The 18,638-nt window shown below is 59.6% G+C and overlaps 1 protein-coding gene across 3 annotated transcripts; it reads left to right on the top strand.

Annotated features, from left to right (window-relative positions):
* Window positions 1–2,192: 2,192 nt before the first annotated feature.
* Window positions 2,193–17,517, top strand: MFNG (MFNG O-fucosylpeptide 3-beta-N-acetylglucosaminyltransferase). Of its 3 annotated transcripts, none has more exons than XM_047865524.1 (9): window positions 2,193–2,682; window positions 7,808–7,856; window positions 8,176–8,278; window positions 8,693–8,846; window positions 11,039–11,124; window positions 12,846–13,011; window positions 13,420–13,521; window positions 14,589–14,674; window positions 16,556–17,517. In XM_047865524.1, exons 1-9 carry the CDS (start codon window positions 2,428–2,430, stop codon window positions 16,620–16,622), a joined length of 1,068 nt encoding a protein of 355 aa, XP_047721480.1. In that variant the 5' UTR covers window positions 2,193–2,427; the 3' UTR covers window positions 16,623–17,517. The 3 variants fall into 3 exon arrangements, with proteins under 3 accessions (XP_047721480.1, XP_047721481.1, XP_047721482.1); XM_047865526.1 differs by lacking the exon at window positions 2,193–2,682 and adding an exon at window positions 6,150–6,346; XM_047865525.1 differs by lacking the exon at window positions 13,420–13,521 and having other exon boundaries at window positions 2,195–2,682.
* The last annotated feature ends 1,121 nt before the right edge of the window (window positions 17,518–18,638 follow it).

The following is an 18,638-nucleotide window of genomic DNA, read 5'->3' as shown; positions in this document are numbered from 1 at the left end:
GGGTGTGGAGACTGGGTAATGATGCTCATTTGGGTCAAGGAACCTCCCCACTTCCTTGCTGTGTGTCTGGCCCAGTGCTTGGTCTATGGCCATAGGAATCTGGGTGACGTTGCAGGACCTCAGTAAGGCAGCTGCCTTTGCCTGGTCTCATGTTAGGTGTCCTTCCACTGGGGTGGAGAAGCCCACTAACCCCTTAATCCTCACCGGGTCTTATTTTTGTCCCCACTTTATAAATGATGAAATTAAAGTTCAGAGAGGTGAAGCAACTTGACCGAAGTCACATGGCTAGTAAATAGCCCCGTCAGGATTTGAACCTTGGTCAGTGTGGCCCATAAGCCTGGGATCATCCCCCGGAGATGCTGTTCCGGGAAGATGGGCCACGAAAGGGGCTTGGCATGGGGCCAGCCCACAGGAGGGTGATTCCAAAGGGTTGATTTTCTTTTCCTCTCCCTCAACAGCCACAGTGCAGGTGTGGGTCACAGCAGGCCCAGGCTAATTCACCAACCATCTGGTACTTCCTTGTGTCTAACGAATATTTCTTGAGCTCCTACTATGTGCCAGGCACTATTCTAGGCGGTGAGGACTCAGTGAAGAAAAAAGAACTCCCTGTGTATACTCATGAGAAAGACAATAGAGAAGTAGAATACACAGGGTGTTGGGAGATGAAAGGGCTGTGGAGAGAACATAGCAAAACAGGATAGGTCTGGGGGGCTATGAACGAGGGGAGAGAAAATATTGCAAAAAAAAAAATTTTTTTTAACATTCATTTTTTTTTTTTGAGAGAGAGCGTGAGCAGGGGAGGGGCAGAGAGAGAGGCAGACACAGATTCCGAAGCAGGCTCCAGGCTCTGAGCCGTCAGCACAGAGCCTGACGTGGGGCTTGAACTCACAAGCCGTGAGATCATGACCCAAGCTGAAGTTGGACGCTTAACCGACTGAGCCACCCAGGTGCCCCCTCAAACATTGCAATTTAAAAAAAAAAATGTTTATTATTTTGAGAGAGAAAACACAGATGTGTGCAAACAGAGGAGGGGCAGAGAGAGAAAGAGGGAGCGAGAATCCCAAGCAGGCTCCACACTCTCAGCACAGAGCCCGACGCAGGGCTTGAACTCACGAACCGTGAGATCATGAGGTCATGATCTGAAATCAAGGGACGCTTACGTGACTGAGCCACTCAGGTGCCCTGACGTCGCAGTTTTTAAAAAGTGGCCTGGGAATGCCTCCTAGAGAACATGACATTTGTGTCAAGAAATGAAGGAGGTGAGGGAGCGAGACATGCAGACCCCTAGGGAAAGGTCCAGGCAGGAACAGCACGTGCAAAGGTCCTGAGGTAGGTGTGCACCTGGACTGGCCAGAAGCCCAGTGGGTCTGGAGCAGAGGGAACAAGGGGAGAGTAGTAGGAGGTGGGGTTGGGGCCTGTGTTCTGAGGGAGACGGGGACTCCGTCAGAGGAAGGATGAGACGTGAGTGGCCTTGTGTCCAGCCTGATGGAAGCGGTGGCTGGAGAAGGCCCTCTGTCCACAGCTGGCCAGGAGAAGGGCGGCAATACAGACTGCTGAGTGAGATGGGGTGCGGTGGACTACAGCAGGAGAGATACGCTTGGAGGCCTCCTGTGGCCCAGAGGAGGCCCAGAGACCTGGGTTCCACTGGCTCTGTGGCTGAGCTGCTAGATCCTTCCATGCCTTTTGTGCTCAGCGATCAACTGGGAATAACTATCCTAGCGCGGGCGTGAGGAGCAAAGGAACCGAGCCACCCACCGTAGGTGCCCCGGAGACCGGGAGGGGGGCAGCAGGGAAGGCTTTGTGGCGGAGGGGACCCTTCCTCGAGCCGAGCCTTGACGTCCAAACGGCATGAAGCTTGGCCAGAGGAACCTGGGTGACGACGGGGAGGATGGGGGAGAGCACGCAGGAGGAGGTGCATACGGCGAGAGGACACGCCGGGAGGCTGGCGAGCGGGAGCCCCGAAAATAACGGGTGTTGAAGGGGCTCAGCCGACAGTCTCCGGGGAGTGGGGAGGCTGGGACGGCCCCTCCCTTCCACGGGGCGTGGAGGGTAGGTTGTCGCCCCCACCCCCGCTAGAGCAGCTGGCCGGGCCGGGGGCTGTCCCTTCCGCGGTGCCTGTGTCGTTTCCAGCCGCCTCGGGGGCTCCCCAGGGCCGGCCCCGCCCCTCGGGCTGCGCTGGAGGCAGGGGCGGGGCCTGGCCCGAGCGCCGCCGGGGCGGGAGCGCGGCGGGAGCAGGTGGAGTGGCCGCGGCGGCGGCGCTGCCATGGCTCCGCGGCCCGGCCCAGAGCACCAGCCCCCACCTCGGCCCTCCTCGCCTGCCCCTGGGGCCCACCAGACTTTGGCCTTTGCCGGCGCCCCAGCCTAACCAGCCTCCCCTCGCTGTCCGGTTGGGATTTGGGGGCTGAGCCGTCTGGGGTCCCGGGGCCAATGCAGTGCCGCCTCCTCCGGGGCCTGGCGGGAGCCTTCCTCACCCTTCTGTGCACGGGGCTCCTCTCCCTGCGGTACCACTCGAGCCTGTCCCCCGACGGCGCGCGGGAGGCCCCCGCGCTGGGCCCGCCAAGCCCTCTGTCCCCTGAGCTGCAGTTGCGCGATGTCTTCATCACGGTCAAGACGACCCGAGCCTTCCACCACTCGCGCCTGGAGCTGCTGCTGGACACGTGGGTCTCCAGGACCAGGGAACAGGTGACAAGTGGGCAACTGTAGGCCCCCAGAGTGGCCCCTGACCTGAGGGACTCGTGGAAGCCTTTCCATTGGGCTGGGGTCCCCGGCAGCCTCCAGGGAGAAGCTGCCTGCCCACCTGCCCTGTCTGGACTCCACTCCCGGCTCCTCCTTCCTCCCAGGATCAAGGGCTCCTGCGGCCCCTGCCTGTGCCCCTCACTGGCTCTGGAACCAGGTGGTCCTCATGCCCACTCCTCAGTCCCTCCTGGGGCGGGGTGGGGGCTGTCCCTCTGTTCCCTGGCTGTTCTAGCACAGGCTTTGCTCCTGCCCACCTTGGCCCAGACCCCCGATGGGGACAATGCGGGGGCGGGGTGGGGGTGGGGTGTTGGGCGGCTGGGGTAGAGGCCTCTGAGAGTCCTGACTCTGACATGTGCCCAGGACAGGCTGCATCTAGTCTAGGCCCCGGGTGCTGTCCTACTGCCCTGGCTGGGAGAGTGGAGGACAGGGGCTGAGCTGCCGAGGACACGGGAAGGTCTAGGTGGGGTCTGTTTGGGAGGGAGAGGGGCGGGGGGCATCCTTTCAGAATTGCCGACGACCCCTGTCCCCTTGCCTCTGCTGCCCAGGGTGTGTCCAGGGCAGCGGGCCCTCATCTCCTGTGCTCCTTTCCTGTGGGGCAGTTTCTGAGGGAGGGAGGGAGGGAGGGAGGGAGGTGTGCTGTGGGGGTGGTGGTTGAGGCTGCCGTGGGGGAGAGGTCAGAGTGGGGGCCAGCTGTGGGATCTTGTGTGTGTGTGTGTGTGTGTGTGTGTGTGTGACGGGGGCATGTGGCTTATGTCTTTCCGGGCACAAGCTGAGTCCCTTCTGGCTCTTGCCCTCCCCAGACCCGGTGCCTTCCCCAAGCAAGGTCAGTGATTTGGGGTTGTTGGGGAACCATCTCTGGGAGAGGTGGAGGGGCACGTTTACACACACACACACACACACACACACACACACACACACACACTGTCCCTACGGCGGGCGGCTGGCTCAGTGGGAGGAAGTGACTGAGCCTTGGGAGGGGGTTGGGGGCTCCTGGGACACTGAAAAGCCGGGAAGGTGATGTCTGCAAGAGCCCAGGGCCTTCTGGGGAGAGGGCACCCCCACCCCTGACTTCCTGGCCGTGATGTCCTGGCACCCTATTTAAGCCTTTCTCCGCTGGGACCCCAGCACCCAGGTTCTTCCCTGGGGCGCCCCCACACACAGCTTCTCCTCTTGGGGAGAGTCTGGTTCCTCCTGCGGAAGCCGCTGAGCCTGGCCCTCCCCGCAGACCTTCCTGTTTATGGTGCTGTGTCTGTGTGTACCCGGGAGCGTGCCTCACGTGGTCTGAGGCCCTTTCCTGCCTTGTCTTGATCGCCATGGTGGTGCCCTTGCCCCGGATGAGGAAACTGAGGCCAGAGGGAGGAAGTGCTTGTCCACAGCACCCTGAAGGCCTGGGGGCGCAGAGCCCTGGTCCCACCTCCCGGTTGGGACCCTTCCTTCTCGGTTGAGACCCGGGATCTCAGAGCTGCCTGGTCACTGGGCCCCAGGAGAGGGTCCTTGGGTGCCCAGCCTGGGTGGCTGGCCCTGGCAGGACCAGGTCTGCAAAGAGAGGAAGCAGCTGCCCACTCCCTGCCTCGAGCTCAATCCCAGATGCCAACTAGGCAGCCAGAGGGAGTACCTGCCGGGTAGCTCGGCAGCCAAGGGGCCGCACATGCCTCACTCCGTTTAACCCTCACAACAGCCCCCGAGGGGCAGGCACTGAGGGTCCTGTTTTATAGGCCAGGAAGCTGAGCACAGTTAAACAGAGGTAGGAGATGAGTTCACTCAGTTGCACACTCCCACCTTCCGCCCCCAGCACGAGGGGCAGAGGCTAGAAACCTCGTCCTTTGAGGCAGAGTTGAAAAAAGGCAGGATGCTCAAATTGAGGAAGAGGAAGGGAGACCGGGGGACACCCTGCCATCCCACTGCCTCTGGGTCCTCTTTGTCTCCACCCTTTGAGCCCTTTGGCTTATCCGTCTCTGTGATCTTGGCCAAGGCTCTCTCCCTCTCAGGCCTCAGTTTCCCCGTCTGCACAGGAACAGGAGGGTCTCGGAGCCTCTCTCAGCTCTGCCAGCAGGAGCAGGCCTGAGCTGGTTAACTCTCCAGGGCTGGGCGCCCGCCCCAGCTGGTTAAGGGCGGCCTGGTGGCAGGTGGGCCTTTGTGGCAGCTCGCGTGCGGCCTTTGTCCCGGGGAGAGGGGGTGGGCTGGGGGAGGCCCTTTTTTGTGATCCATGGGGAGCCTTTCCCTTCCCCACAGTCCCCTTGAGGGTGGTGGGTGGGGGTGGGGGGAGCGCTGTGGGCCCCACATCTCCCCTCCCCTGCAGCAGATGGCCCCCAGCCGCCCCCGCCCCTGACCCCAGCAGGCTGACTGTCCTTTTGTTTTCCTGTGAGGTTTTAACCATTGTCAGAGTCTCTTCCTTAAACAAATTAAATGCAACCCTTGGCCCAGAGGAAACTCTGCCCACTGCTCTGTGCCAATCTCCGGGTTCCCAGGGACGGGAACACGGGCCTCATGCGCCCCGCCCAGCCCCCCGGCCCTGCTGCGGGACCCTCTCCTTCCCCCTTCCCCCACCGATTCCGGCTTATTCATCCATCGGCAAACATCCCTGACCCATTTGGCCCATGCTCCCAACTCGAGAGAGTTCCACTATCTGGTGGAAAGTTTGCCAAGGAGCAGGGCAAGAAAAGCCTGATTTATTTTACTGGCTCTCTGGGGGCTGTGTGGAAAACAGGCTCCCGGTGAGGGCAGGATCGAGCAGGGAGACCAGGGGAAAGGTGACTGCAGCCAAGCAGGCAGGAGTGGGCTGGGCCGCTGGGTGGCCGTGGAGGCTGGTGAGGAGAGGTCGCATCCTGGGTAATTTGTAGGTTGGGTGAGCAGAGTTTGCTGACACGACTGGATGTGGGGTGTGAAGGAAAGAGAGGAGGCATGGTGACCCCAAGGTGCTGGGTCCCAGCCAGATGGGGAGGGCCCAGAGGAACACAGGTGGGCGGGGGGGGGGGGCCTCCGGCACTGAGTGTGAGGCACCTGCTAGCCCCGCCCCCCCCCCCCCCCCCCCGGAGTCAAGAGGCTCGATAGCATCCCCGAGGCAGCGGATGGGATAGAGAAGGGGACCAGCACCAACACTTTCTGCGAGGATATCCAGGGACCTACAGTGTCAGCTAAATCTGAAAAGGTGGGGGACAGACCCGAGGGAGAAGGGCTCAGAAGGTGGATGCCACCCGGGAGAAGCCTCCGGGAGAAGGTGGCTCCCGGAGGTGAGCCAGTGCCGGGACAGGGGGGCGTAAATCAGACCAGGCCCGTGCCCTTCAGCGTGTCACTGTCTGGAGGGAGAGACCAAAGGGTAGATTTCCATAGCCCGGGGGCTGCTGTTACCATAAGGAGGGACAGGAGGCTGAGGGGCACACGGGAGGGGTGTCGGGCAAGAAGAGGGCACAGTATATGCAAAGGCTCAGAAGGGTGTGCGTGTATGTGGCACATTTGGGGAACTGAAAGGCCTTTGAATTTAAGAGAAGAGGTGGGGCAGGAAGTGGTGAGATAGGCTGCATCAGGCACAGGGACTGGGCGGCCCCTCATGGCCGCACTTAGGACGCTGGCCTTCGTCCCAGGGGCAGTAGGGAGCCACAGAAGATACCAGGTAGGGTGGTGGGTAGGGGGTATTATCTGGTTTTGGTCCTGACAGGAAAAGAGATCTGAAGGTCTTGCAATAATCCATTGAAAGATAATAGTGGCTCAGAACAAGGGCCATGGGTCTTGGGGAGATAGGACTGGTTCCCTCCTGCCCCTTCCTGTGCCCAACCCCTGGCTTCTGGCCTCCTGTGCCTCAGTTCCCCCCGGAGATAAGAAGCTGAGCCTGACTTCATTGCCAACTCTTTCTCGTTCTTTCTCACGCTATTTCACTTTGCCCTCACAGCTACCGCTACCCCCCATTTTCCGGCTGGGTAAACTGAGGCTCAAAGCAGGCGCTGATCTGATCTGAAGGGCTGGTTCCTGGAAAGCAGGGAGGTGTTTGTGGCTGAGCGGGGAGGGGCGTTGCGGTCAGAGGCCCTAAGTCTGGAGGGAGGGTAGGGCTAGCGTGGCCAGAGTGACAGATGGGGGAGTCGAGGCCCTTTAAACGGGTGAGATGCTTTCTCCTTGGTCCTCACTTGGAAAGAGTTCAAAGTTGTCAGGACCCTGGGCAGGGCCACCTAAGCGTCAGAGGAGGCCCTCGCTGTGCTGGGCGGGTGAGGGGACCTGCTGGAGCAGGGAGAGGCGCTCGTGCTGTGCTCGGTGTGGAATGGGGGTCAGACCAGTCCCCGGCTGCCGGTCTCTGTCTTGCCATCAGCTGCCCGTGGAGGGTTTGTCTCTGCAGCTCATTCGGTTTGTGTTCAGTTTCTTTGGGGGTTGAGCGGCTTCTACCTGCCTGGGAGGTGGGGAGGAGAGGTCCAAGGCCTGTGGACTCGAATCCCAGCTCAGCAGTCGCCAACTGTCCGACCTTAGTCTGTCACTTAGCCTCAGTTTCGCCATCTGCGAGGGAGACAGATCACGAGACCTGTCTTGAGGTTAAGTGAGGTCCTCAGGGACCAGGAGCATGCAAGCTGCTGGTGGGGCGCCTCTCCAGTCTGGGAGAGAGCTGGACTGGACCACGATGTAAAATTTCCGAGCTGCGCTAGGGCCCTGTGCCCGCCCAGAGAGCTTCCGTGGCTCTGAAAGCCGTGACCGTCTCCCCAAGCAGTGCGGTGTCCCCGTGCGTGGGTCTGTCTCCTGTCAAAGCGTCTAGGGTTGTGTACGTGTGGTTAGGGAGGGGCCACGTGGGACTGCAGTGTGCGCATGTGTGTGAGAGAGAAGACGGTGTGACTCCGCTAGGGTCCCCGTGGGTGCTGGTGTGCACCATGAAGTCGTGTGGCTTTGACAGCTGGGTTGTGTGTGTTGGGGGGGGGGGGCGTAGCCGAGAAAGTCATGTTGTCTCAAAGGCGCGTGTGACGGTGGGAGGGGGTGTGTCTGTCACTGATGGAGGACAGAGGTGTGGACAGGTGTTTTAGCAGGGGCTTGGCTGTGAGCGACCCCCGGGGCCTGCCCTTGGCTGACTCTAGTCCTGACTCCCCTTTCTCCTTCTTAGACCTTTGTCTTCACCGACAGCCCAGATGAAGGCCTCCAGGAGAGACTGGGTAATTCTGGGTGGGGTGGGGGCCCCTCAACTGTTACCAGGGAAAGGTGGGGTGGCTGTCCCCTGGCCCGGGGCCCTCAGGAAACAGGGCTGCCCACCCTTAGCATGTGGGGATCCCCCTTTGCCCAGGATGAGGGGCAGGCTTCTTTGCTGGAGACGGGTATGGGTTTGGGGAGGGTCAGCTCTCCCGGGCCTCAGTTTCCCCGTGTGTAGAATGAGAATGCTCCAGGCTGTCTGAGGTCTTGCTCTGTATTCTCACAGTGTGCGGGGCTGTGGGAAGGACCTGGGCAGGGTCTTCTGACTCGTCCCCACTTCTCCAGGGTCCCACCTCGTGGTCACCAACTGCTCTGCTGAGCACAGCCACCCCGCCCTGTCCTGCAAGATGGCTGCTGAGTTCGACACCTTCTTGGCCAGCGGGCTGAGGTGAGTGTGCCTGGGTCTCTGGGGACAGGTGTGGCCTGTGCCTCAGGCTGGTTCCTGAATAGGGTTTTGTGTCAAGAAGGTGAAGTTTGGCTGGGTCTTGTGAATCTCATCCCTCCTGGGGTCTGTCTCTGGGCAGACTGTCTGGGTTCAAGTCATGCCATTTACCGGCTGTGGGATCTTGGGCAAGTGTCTTAACCTTGCTGAGTCTTGGTCCCCACGTGTTAAGTGGGGACACTTTTCTCCGGAGCTCACACGAGATGCTGTCTGGCTCAGACCGTGTGCCTTAAATGTCAGCTACTCTCCCTGATTTTGTTGACTTATTATGGGTGGGGGGAGCTCAAGGGGAGCCTGGTTGGCCAGCAGCCCTTGGGAACCCTCCTCCAAGCTTAGCATCCCCCCCTTGGATCCCCACAGGTGGTTCTGCCACGTGGATGACGACAACTATGTGAACCCAAGGGCACTGCTGAAGCTGCTAAAAACCTTCCCACAGACCCGCGATGTCTACCTAGGCCGGCCCAGCCTGAACCGGCCTATCCGCGCTTCGGAGCCCCGGCCGCACAACCGCACGGTGGGTCCCTCCCTTCCTCCTTGTGCAGCGGAGGCCACGGGTGTGGACTGTGGCCAGGCCGGGGGGCAGGGGATGGGGCAGGCAGGGGCAGGGCTCGGAGCCCCTGGTATCGTCATGTAGTTGTATATCAGCCGTTCAAGTGCCCAGCGCTGCTGGGCCAGCTGGCCGATTGCGCTGCCCGCAGCCCCTGAGCCCCTCCCCTGCGCACCCCTCCTGTCTACAGACTAAAGAGGTGACACCTGGCCCAACGGGGTCCCCAGCTTCAGCTCCAGACCTAGATGGGCACTAACGAGGGCTGTCAGATTTAGGGAAAAAAACCAAGCCCCGAACCAGGATGAAAGTTGCATTTGACTTTCAGATAAATAGGGACGCATTTTTTTAGTGGAAGTGCGTAGCATGGTTCTCTCCGGGTCCCCAGGCCCCGCCAGGCCCCTAGGGGGCTCCCTTGGCCCCAGGGAAAAGGCTAGTGAGAGGGTCCCCCTCCCTGGAGGCAGCATGTGGAGCAGGAGCCCCAGGCTGTAGGGCTCTCTGCCTCCCCAGCTCACCATCTGCTTCATCAGGGAAACCAAGAGCAGGAAACACAAAACCTTAATTATCAGCGGCTAATGGGGCCTCTGAGCCCTAATTAAATCCTCCCGGGCCCTGGGGGTGTGTGTGTGTGAGAGAGAGTCGGCTCCAGGTGAGCCGAGGGGTGCCCCCGGAGGCCCCCGCACCACCACACGCTTGGATGGAGGGGTTGAGAACTCTGCTCTGGAGCCCGACTCCCTGGGTTCACGGGCCACCTGTGCCGCCTCCTGGTTTCGTGACCTTCGTTGAAGTCATCCCGCCTTTCAGTGCCTCAGTTTCCTCACTGGTGAAATGGGCGATCAGCGTCCCCACCTGACAGGGCGGTTGTGAGCAAGATAAGAAACAATTTAGCGAGGTCACCTATCCAAGTGCTTGGGATGGGACCCGACATGGGATGACACTAGTAAGTGTTAGCGATCGGTACCCAAGCCAGCTCGGCCTTCCTCCCTGAGCCTCATGCTTCCTGAGCAGGTTCAGTACTGCTCGGCCCGCCCAGGCCCGACTCCAGGACGTGCACGAATATTCTTCTTGCACAGACTCCTAGGCGGGATTCCCTAGACTCCGCCCCAAAGTGTCCCAGCCTGTTCGGATTCTGGGGTACCTTCTGGGTTGTGGGGGGGGGGGAGGGCAGCAGAATCGGGCAAGAGCTCCGGCTTGGGCTCAGTCCCAGCTCTGGGACCTCGGTTCTCTGCACCTCACTTCTCTGTACCTCGTCAGCTCATCTGCAGCACAGGACCCCATATATCCGCGCGCAGGGTTAAGGCACGTATACTTTACTTTAATTGTTGTTGTTACTTTAATTATCTGGGAGCAGAAGCCCTGAGCCCACAGTTCACTAAACAAGCATCAATTGGACACCTACTGTGTGCCAGGTCCTTAAGAACCTGTTTACCCTGCTTTATCTAAGAGGGCGGCATTTCCAGAAGTAGCTCATTGAGGTGGTCAGGAGGAGGACACAGGGCCAGGAGAACCCTTGGGTTTCACAACCGGGGCAGATACACTCACAGGTGACAAATCTGCGATCCAGAGGGGAGCAGTGACTTTCTCAAGGTTACACGGCTGTGGCTGTGCGGTGGAGGAGGCCGAGGCCCCAGACGCAGGCTTCCCGACTTCCTGCCTGGGGTTCTCACTGCTGCATCAAGAGGGATAACCCCCACCCAATGCCGCATGCATCAATTAAGCACCAACTGTGTACTCGGGAGAGGGTAACCTCAGGGAACTTGTTAGTCACGAGCGGGTGTAGCCGAGAGGGTATGGTGTTTGCTTCACAAATCCCCACGGAGGAGGGGGGGCAGAGAGTGGTTTACACCCCAAAGGTACACTCATGATTCCTGAGATGGCGATGTCAAGGGGTTTGCTGGCCTCGGGGGCTCGCGGGCCCGTCTGTCCGTCTCTCTTTCCTCCACGGGAGGCCCCCTTCTCTCCTCGTGCAGAAAAGCTTTCTCCCTCCCAGGAGCTGTAAGTGGTGAGGCCAGTGCCCCTGGCCGGTGATCGGTGATCGTGGTGTCGGGACTATCGCTCCCAAGCCTGGAGCCATGCTGGTTGGGGGTGAGGGGTGGTCTGGCCGTTGCCCCCACCCCCCAGGCTCACCCTGAACCTTGGCCCTCCCCTACCTCTCCCCCCAGAGGCTGGTACAGTTCTGGTTTGCCACTGGGGGCGCTGGCTTTTGCATCAACCGCAAACTGGCTTTGAAGATGGCCCCGTGGGCCAGGTAAGCAAAGCCCCAAGGTGGGGTGGGGGGGGGAGGGGGCAGGGGGAGGGGAGGGCCTGCTGCGGGCGGCCTTCGCAGCAGGAAGGGCTCGGGAGTGAGCCCCTGAGGAACTGTCTGGCATTCATGCTGTGTCACAGAGTTACACAGTTAGTGGTGAGCAAGCCACCTGCCTTCCTGCCCTCAGGGATACACTGCCTAGGGCACTGTGCCACTCATAGGCGAGTTGTGTCATCTCTGGGAGCCTCCGTGCCCCCCTCTGTTAAAACCTAATAATATAATAGCTAAGGGCTATTGTGGGGGCTAAATAGGGAAATGTTTGGGTCGGCACCTGGTCTGAGCCAGGCAAATATTAAGTCCCACGTGCAGCCCTCTTCTTCCGGGTAAACGTCACAGGGGAGGTGAAGGCCAAGTTTAGGGGCATTCAGAGGAAGGAAGATGTAGGGCCTTCTGCCTGGAGACGGGAGGAGGGCTTCCTGGAAGAGGTGGTGTTTGGACTGGGATAGCCCTAGAGGCCCCCAGAGTGGGGTGGGAGTACTGGTTTTCTGGAGAGCAAGTGGCAAAGGCCTGGCCTCTCGAGGTCTGCTTGGAGAGGCTGCTGAGAGAGGCTCTGAGCCAGGCCTGTGCTTCCCCAAGAGTAATCACAGCCCCTGGGAGGAAGGTGTGTTAGCCTCCTTTCCACAGCTGAAGAGACTGAGGCTCTGAGAGGCCGAATAAGTGACTAGTCCAAGGTCACTCAGCTGCTGGCTCTGGCTCCAAGGTCTGCACAACCCTGGCCTGCTCTGATCTGGATGGGCAGGGTCAGAGCGGTCCTCTAAGTGCGGGGGGGGGGGTGGGGGGAACTCAGGTCCCGGTTAGAGGTGGTAATGCTGTCCTCGGGCATGCCGACGGCAGATATGTACTCGTGACCAGGGGACATCCCTGTGCCTGGTGCCCCCATCTGGGCTTCTGCCCACCTTTACGGGGTATTTGCGTGAATTGGGAAAGGTACCCCCTCCGGGCAGGTGCAACCCTCGGGCACGGGCTGGGATGGGGAGGGAAGGCGGGGCTTCTGCACCCACTGGGCCCCCTGTGCAGTGGGGCAGGCTGGCCCCCGGGGGAGCTCGTGGGATATGCAGTCAGGTGGTGCCCTTAACCTGGGACACCGCTCCTCCCCTCCTCGACGTCTGGCTGACTCCAGAACACCCTGTGCGACTCCGTTTAAAGACTGCCACTGTCAGAGTGAGATAAACCGCCACCTCCTCTGGGAAGCCCACCTTACCCTCCCGGTGTCTCCCAGGCCTCATGCTTCCCTCTTAGTGCCAGTCTTAGTCTGAAACGACCCGTCCCCCCGTCTCCCTTCAGAAGAGGGCATCAAGCATTTCTTTCCCATCTCTGTATCCGCAGCCCTAGCATGGCACCTGGCACCAGCTAGATCCTTAAGCTCAACAAAGAATGAATGAATGAGTGAATGCATATAAAGAAAAGAAGGGATACATTTAGAAGGGGCTGCTTCTTACCACTCTTCCTCTTAATCTACACAATGGCCCAGTGAGGGCAGGGCCGTTATCACGCCCATTTCACAGAAGAGGACACTGAGGCTCCCCAGGTTGGTGGCTTGCCCAGGGTCACCCAGTGCACAGGAGGCAGATGGCCCTGGTGGAGGGAGGGCCTTCTGGGAGGCAGGGAGAGCTCTAGGTGCCGAGGGCCTGGGCCGGTGGCCACAGCACGGCTCTGTCTCTCAGTGGCTCCCGCTTCGTGGAAACAGCCGCGCTCATCCGGTTGCCCGACGACTGCACCGTGGGCTACATTGTCGAGTGCAAGCTGGGTGGCCACCTGCAGCCCAGCCCCCTCTTCCACTCCCACCTGGAGACCCTGCAGCTGCTGGGGGCCGCCCAGCTCCCAGAGCAGGTGAGCCGGCCTCGGGGCAGTGGGGGAAGGGTGCGGGTGGGGCTGTCCCCTACTGATGGGGAAACCGAGGCCCACGGTGGCAAAGGACCCTCAGAAGGGCACACAGCGACTTTGCCCTGCCCACCTCCAACCCTCAAGGGTTAACGTTTGTGATGCTCCAAGTTCTTTGATCTGGTCCTTGAATGCCATCTGGAAGGACCTGCACGGAGCAGAAGCAGCTTACCTTCAGCTTCAGACCGCTCCCCTGGCTGCCCGCCCCCCCCTTGTCCCTCTGCCCCTTCTTCAAACTTCCATCCTCCCGCATCGCTCCGAAGGGGCCAGGCCTGCCCTTTGCAACGTTGCCTGTTGGTCGTCCCCCCTTCATCAGAGGTTGCCTGCCCGCAGCCCCCTGCTTTCTTTCTCACCCAGACGTGGCCGGGAAAGCCCCTGGGGTCCTCCGCCCAACAGCTCGAGTCAGAGTCCTTTGGTGGCAGCGGACAGAAACGCAACCCAGGCTGGTCAAACAAACAAGTACGCTTATGGGCTCGCGTCCCCGAGAAGCCGCGGTCTGGCTTGCCAGGCGGGGCTGAGTCTGTCTGCTCACGCTGTGCCCGCTGTCACCTGTCTTCCCGACACTGGGCTCACCCTCAGGCAGGCTCGCCCCTCATGCTGGCGGGGTGGCAGCCCCAGGGTTCCACCGCACCCGCCAGAGGAGAGCTCCCCCTTCCGCCCAGTCCCGGGGCTGGTGCTCGTCGGTTGGAAGGCCTGCTTGGGTCACACCTGTCTCCTACCAGGGCCAAGACTTAGTGTTGATTCTGCCAGCAGGGTTGGTCCCAATGGGACTGCAGGGCCTAAAGCCAGGAAGAGGGGGACAGATTTGGGACAACCGAAACCAGGTACCCTAACGGTTGGGATTTCCAGAATCCTTACTGTGCCAGGCACCAGGCCGGTGGCTTTATCTGCTGTAACTCTCTGGTTCCTTACAACGTTCACATGAGGCCGGTACTGACATTCCCATTCTGTAGGTAGGGAAACTGAGGCCAGAGAGCTGAAATAACCATGGCACGGGGCATGAAGGGGATTTGAGCCCTGCCTGGATGGCCCCTAAGCCTACAGTCTTTAACCGCTGCGCTCTGCTGTCCCTCGACAAGGGGCATCATCTCATGTCCTCACTGTGAGCAGAGTGACCTGAAGCTCCTGGAGGAGAGGGAGGGCCATGGCCCCGCCGTGAGTCTCAGGAAACCTCTGTCCAGGCATGGAATTTGCTGGAACTCACTTCCCTTCTCGCGACTCAGTTTCCTAGTCTGTAGGCAAGGGACTCATTCCAGGCTCACAGGTAGGGGGGACTGTTGGGCACCCAAATGGAATCCGGGCATGGCCGTGCCCTACAAGCTTGAAGAGCCTTGTGGAGTGGGGTGGGCTCCTCAGCGAAGCTCTCAGGGCTAAGGGTGGGGTTTCAGGTACAGAGGCAGGCTCTGCGTGCCCCTCATGATGTCTTATGTGCCTTCCCTGCTTCTGCGCAAACACTGCCCCCTTGTGGGGTCCCCTGAGGGACACCGGGCCAACCTGAACTTCCTGCCCCGCTTTTCTCTGCCCAGGTCACCCTCAGCTATGGCGTCTTTGAGGGGAAGCTCAATGTCATTAAGCTAGAAGGCCCCTTCTCCCCTGAGGAGGACCCTTCCAGGTGAGTCCGGGGGCCCAAAGCGTAGGATTGGAAGAGAGGGAGCTGAATCCAGGCGTCCAAAGATGGGAGAGCCCGAAGGGAAGGAGGGCCCTGGCGGCTGAGAGCAGAGAACCGGGAGCCGAGGGAATGCATTTCAGTCCCTGCTCTGCCCCAGGGTTGCTGTGTGACCTTGGGCAAATACCTTGCTTTCTCTGGGCCTCGGTCTCCCCATTTGTAACACAGGGAGGCAGTGTGTTGTGGATCTGAAGGGCTCTCCCCATCCTGATCCTCTGGGATTCTTCAGAAGCCCCTGGAAGACTGAAATGTCTTCGCTGAGCAGAGGAGATGCTCTAATGGAAGAACTTCAGGCCCCGATGGGAAATTTTTATTTGAGCTTTTGTAGGCTCTTTGTTTCCTTGATACTCTTCCGTGGTTCTCTTCAGTGGGTAGATGGTTGGGAAGAGGCCTAAAATGCCCCCGAGGCACCTTCCGGTTCTGCTCTCAAACAGGCCACGGGAACATTAGGCCTGTGAGAGCACAGCCTGTGACTCGATGTGCTGGGAGGGCGGGCCTGCTCAAGGAAGCCGGTGTGGCTGACACGCAGAAGAAAGGGGAGAGAGTTGCTCAATGTGGTTGGTTGGAGATGGGGCAGAGGACTCCCCAAGGCCTTGTAGGCTCGGTCTGGACTTTGGCTTGACCTGAAATGGAACCCCTGGGGGAACCAGGCTGCCTGGCTCTGAACTCGTGCAGAGCGGTCTGCGTGGAGCAGAGGGCTCACAACCGTTCAAGGGCCCTGGGGCCAGGGCTGCATTGAACAAGCTGGCCATTACAAAGAGGCAGAGTTTGGCTCAACATAGGGAAAAAATTCAGATTTCTAAGATGAAGGGAGCAGCTGCCTTCTAATGGGGGTGGGCTCCTCATCAGTGAGGGTGTACGTGCTGTGGCTATGCTATCAAGAGGTTTGAGAATGGATGTTCAGTTCTCTCTAAGCCTGAAGATTCTAGAATCCAAAGGTTCCTGCCTAAAAGAGCGGGAGCTGACTGCGGGCTCAGGTACATGTGATCGGATAGTCTAGCCTCGGCTGGGGTCTCCTCATGGCATCTCTGGCCCTTGAAGTCTCTCTAAACGGTTGGTTTTCAGTAGGGGCCGCCCCCCGGGGACATCTGGCAATGTCTGGAGACATTACAAAAAACATTTTTTTAATGTTTATTTACTTTTGAGAGAGAGAGAGCAAGCATGAGCAGGGGAGGGGCAGAGAGAGAGAGGGAGACACGGAATCCAAAGCAGGCTCCAGGCTCTGAGCTGTCAGCATGGAGCCTGATGCGGGGCTTGAACTATGAGTCTTGAGAGCATGACCTGAGCTGTAGTCGGACGCTTAACTGTCTGAGCCACCCAGGTGCCCCAAGGAGACATTAAAAAAAAATTGTTTTCAATGTTTATTTATTTTTGAGAGAGACAGAGAGAGAGAGAACAGGGGAGGGGCAGAGAGAGAGAGAGGGAGACACGGAATCCGAAGTAGGTTCCAGGCTCTGAGCTGTCAACGCAGAGCTTGATGTGGGGCTCAAACCCACAGACTGCGAGATCATGACCTGAGCCGAAGTCGGACGCTCAACCGACCGAGACACCCAGGCGCCCCTCCAAGGAGACAGTTTTGATTGTTATGAGTCAGGTGGATTCTACTGGCTTTTAGCGGGTAGAGCCCAGGGGTGCTGCAAAACATCCTACCATGCATAGACCGCCCCACAACAAAGAATTATCTGGCCCTAAATTTTAATAGTGCCGTGGTGGAGAAGTTCCTTTCCAAACCATCTCTGAGACATGTTACCCCCCCCCCCCCAGGAGCCCATGGACTGAGCCTGGGGGTCAGGGTGACCATCTTGCCCATTTCTGGTCTCTCCACAGGTTTCGTTCCCTCCACTGTCTCCTCTACCCAGATACTCCTTGGTGCCCACAGCTGGTGGCCAGATGAACCCTGAACTGCTGGGCAAAGATTGGGCTGAGGCCTCTGGTTATCCTTCACCTCCCCAGGCAGCCCTGGGGACCTGTGGCAAGTGCCCTTTGGTGGACAGTCCCTGGCATGGCCTCTGAGCGGTGGGCCAGCCCAGGGTTGGATGGTGGCTGGCAGTGAAGGCATGCTAGGCCCCCGGGAAGTGGATTGGACAGCCCGGGGAACAGGTGCATCAGGTGAGGGCCAGAGAGGCCCCAGGGACTGGGCTTCTGTGGGTCTTGAGTGGCTGGATTGAATAAGCATGGGGGGGGGGGGCCTTGAGCTGGGCTGGGGCTCAGGGGTCCTAACCCTCTAGAGAATTACCTGGGCCCCTGGTGGGGTCTGGCCTTCCACCCCCAGCTCTGGTCTCTGTCCTTCCCCCTGGGGCCAAGCACTGGGCCGCCGGCCTACTCCCAGCTCCCTCGGCTGGATTCCCAGCCACGGAGGGGACCCAGGTGGAATAGTGGCAGAATCCAGGGTCTGTGGCAGATACGGGTGTTGCCGACCAGTCTCCAGCTCCTTGCTCCCACCCCTTGCTAACAGGTCCCATTTTGTCTGGAGAATCAGCCTGCCCAGACTCAGATCCTGGTTCATGATGGACCCCCGCCGGTCGTGATGATCTTTTTGGTCATTCTCCCAGCCTCCCTTGCTCAGTCTATTAGTATGAACTAAACGAAGCCAATAGGGAGGCTTCTGGAGAGGCTTCTGGGGAAGACCAGGCCCGTATCCCCTCTTCCTGCTGTGAATGTGGGTGCGATGTCTAGATCCGGAGTGGCTGCCTCGTTATCACGAAGGAAAGGCCATGACAATCATGCACGCTTGTCCCTTTTGGCATCTGGTTCTGTAAGAAAATTAAACCCTTATTTGTTTAAACCTCTCTTGGTCTAGTTTCCTGTTAGATCTGCAGCCACTGTGTTCCTGGCTGGGGTGGGGTCTTTGCTCTGCCTGTCACAGTGGGGATGGTGGTGTTGGTTTGGGCCCTGAGCTACATGTCTCTGCTCTGCCCTTGCCGGCTGCGTGACCTTGAGGAGCCCACTTGGTCTCTCTGGCCTGTTTGCCCACTTTATAGATAAGAAAAGGAATACCTTCTTCGTGGATTGATATCTGCGTGAAATGCACAGAGCCGGGTGCGGGGAAGAAAGGGCTCAGTGAACAGTGAACGGTGACCGTTACTAGTGTGTGCTTGGGTCACGGTCAGCCGGGGCGTGTGACGGTGTGCATGGGCGTGCGAGGGTGTGTGTGCGGCACGTCCCCTCTCTACACAGGTCTGCGCAGAAGGACACGTGTGTGCCATGAGGTGCTGGTGTGCCGGGGGCTGCTCCTTCTCTCTGCCCTCAGAGCCTGGGTTGGGGGTAGCCAGAGAATTGGGAGAGGCAGAGAGGAGACTCAGCTGAGGGAGTCAGCGTCTGGTGTCAGATAAAGGGACAGTTTGACAGCCACGGTAGGAGATAAATCAATGCGAGCACCCTTAGGATTGCAGGTCCCAAAGAGGTTGCATGAATGAACGAAAGTGATCACGGTGACATTTCAGGAATGCCAGCGCAAAGGTTGGGGAGGCTTAAGGATGCGAGGCCTCTTCTCCCCACGCATCATTCCCGGTGATATCGGGCCACCATGGGGCTCTGGGCTGGGGGCAGGCGGGAAGACAGAGGAGAGACCCTGAGGCATGGAGGGGCCTTGAGCCAGACAGCCAGGGCTGGGGGCTCCTTGGAGCACACCCTCCAGCCCTTGAAGAACCTTGTCCTTGATGCAACTCCGGCTGGGGTCTTTGGAACCACTGCACGCCAGTTCAGTGCCTCAGCCCTGGTTTCCACGGAGGAGCTTGAGGCCCAGAGAGGGACTGCCATGTGCTTGTGGTCACACAGCAGGTCAAGTGCAGAGTCGGGCTGCTTGGGCTCTTCCAAGGCCTCCTTTCTTTCTGGGCTAACCCAATGCTGGGTTTGTGGGACGTGAACCGAGTAGGGGTGGCCCTGGCCCTGCAGCCCTGGTGGGGGATGG

The sequence above is a fragment of the Prionailurus viverrinus genome, chromosome B4, assembly GCF_022837055.1.
Source record: "Prionailurus viverrinus isolate Anna chromosome B4, UM_Priviv_1.0, whole genome shotgun sequence".
NCBI lineage: Eukaryota > Metazoa > Chordata > Mammalia > Carnivora > Felidae > Prionailurus > Prionailurus viverrinus.
This window is presented reverse-complemented; position numbering and strand designations above follow the sequence as displayed.

Excerpts from the sequence above, each read along its gene's own strand:
- MFNG (XM_047865524.1), top strand. The coding sequence starts at position 2,428 with ATGCAGTGCCGCCTCCTCCGGGGCCTGGCGGGAGCCTTCCTCACCCTT. Across the intron at positions 7,857-8,175 it reads AGGCCTCCAGGAGAGACTGG|GGTCCCACCTCGTGGTCACC; the intron begins GTAATTCTGGGT and ends CCACTTCTCCAG. Across the intron at positions 8,847-11,038 it reads CCCGGCCGCACAACCGCACG|AGGCTGGTACAGTTCTGGTT; the intron begins GTGGGTCCCTCC and ends CTCTCCCCCCAG.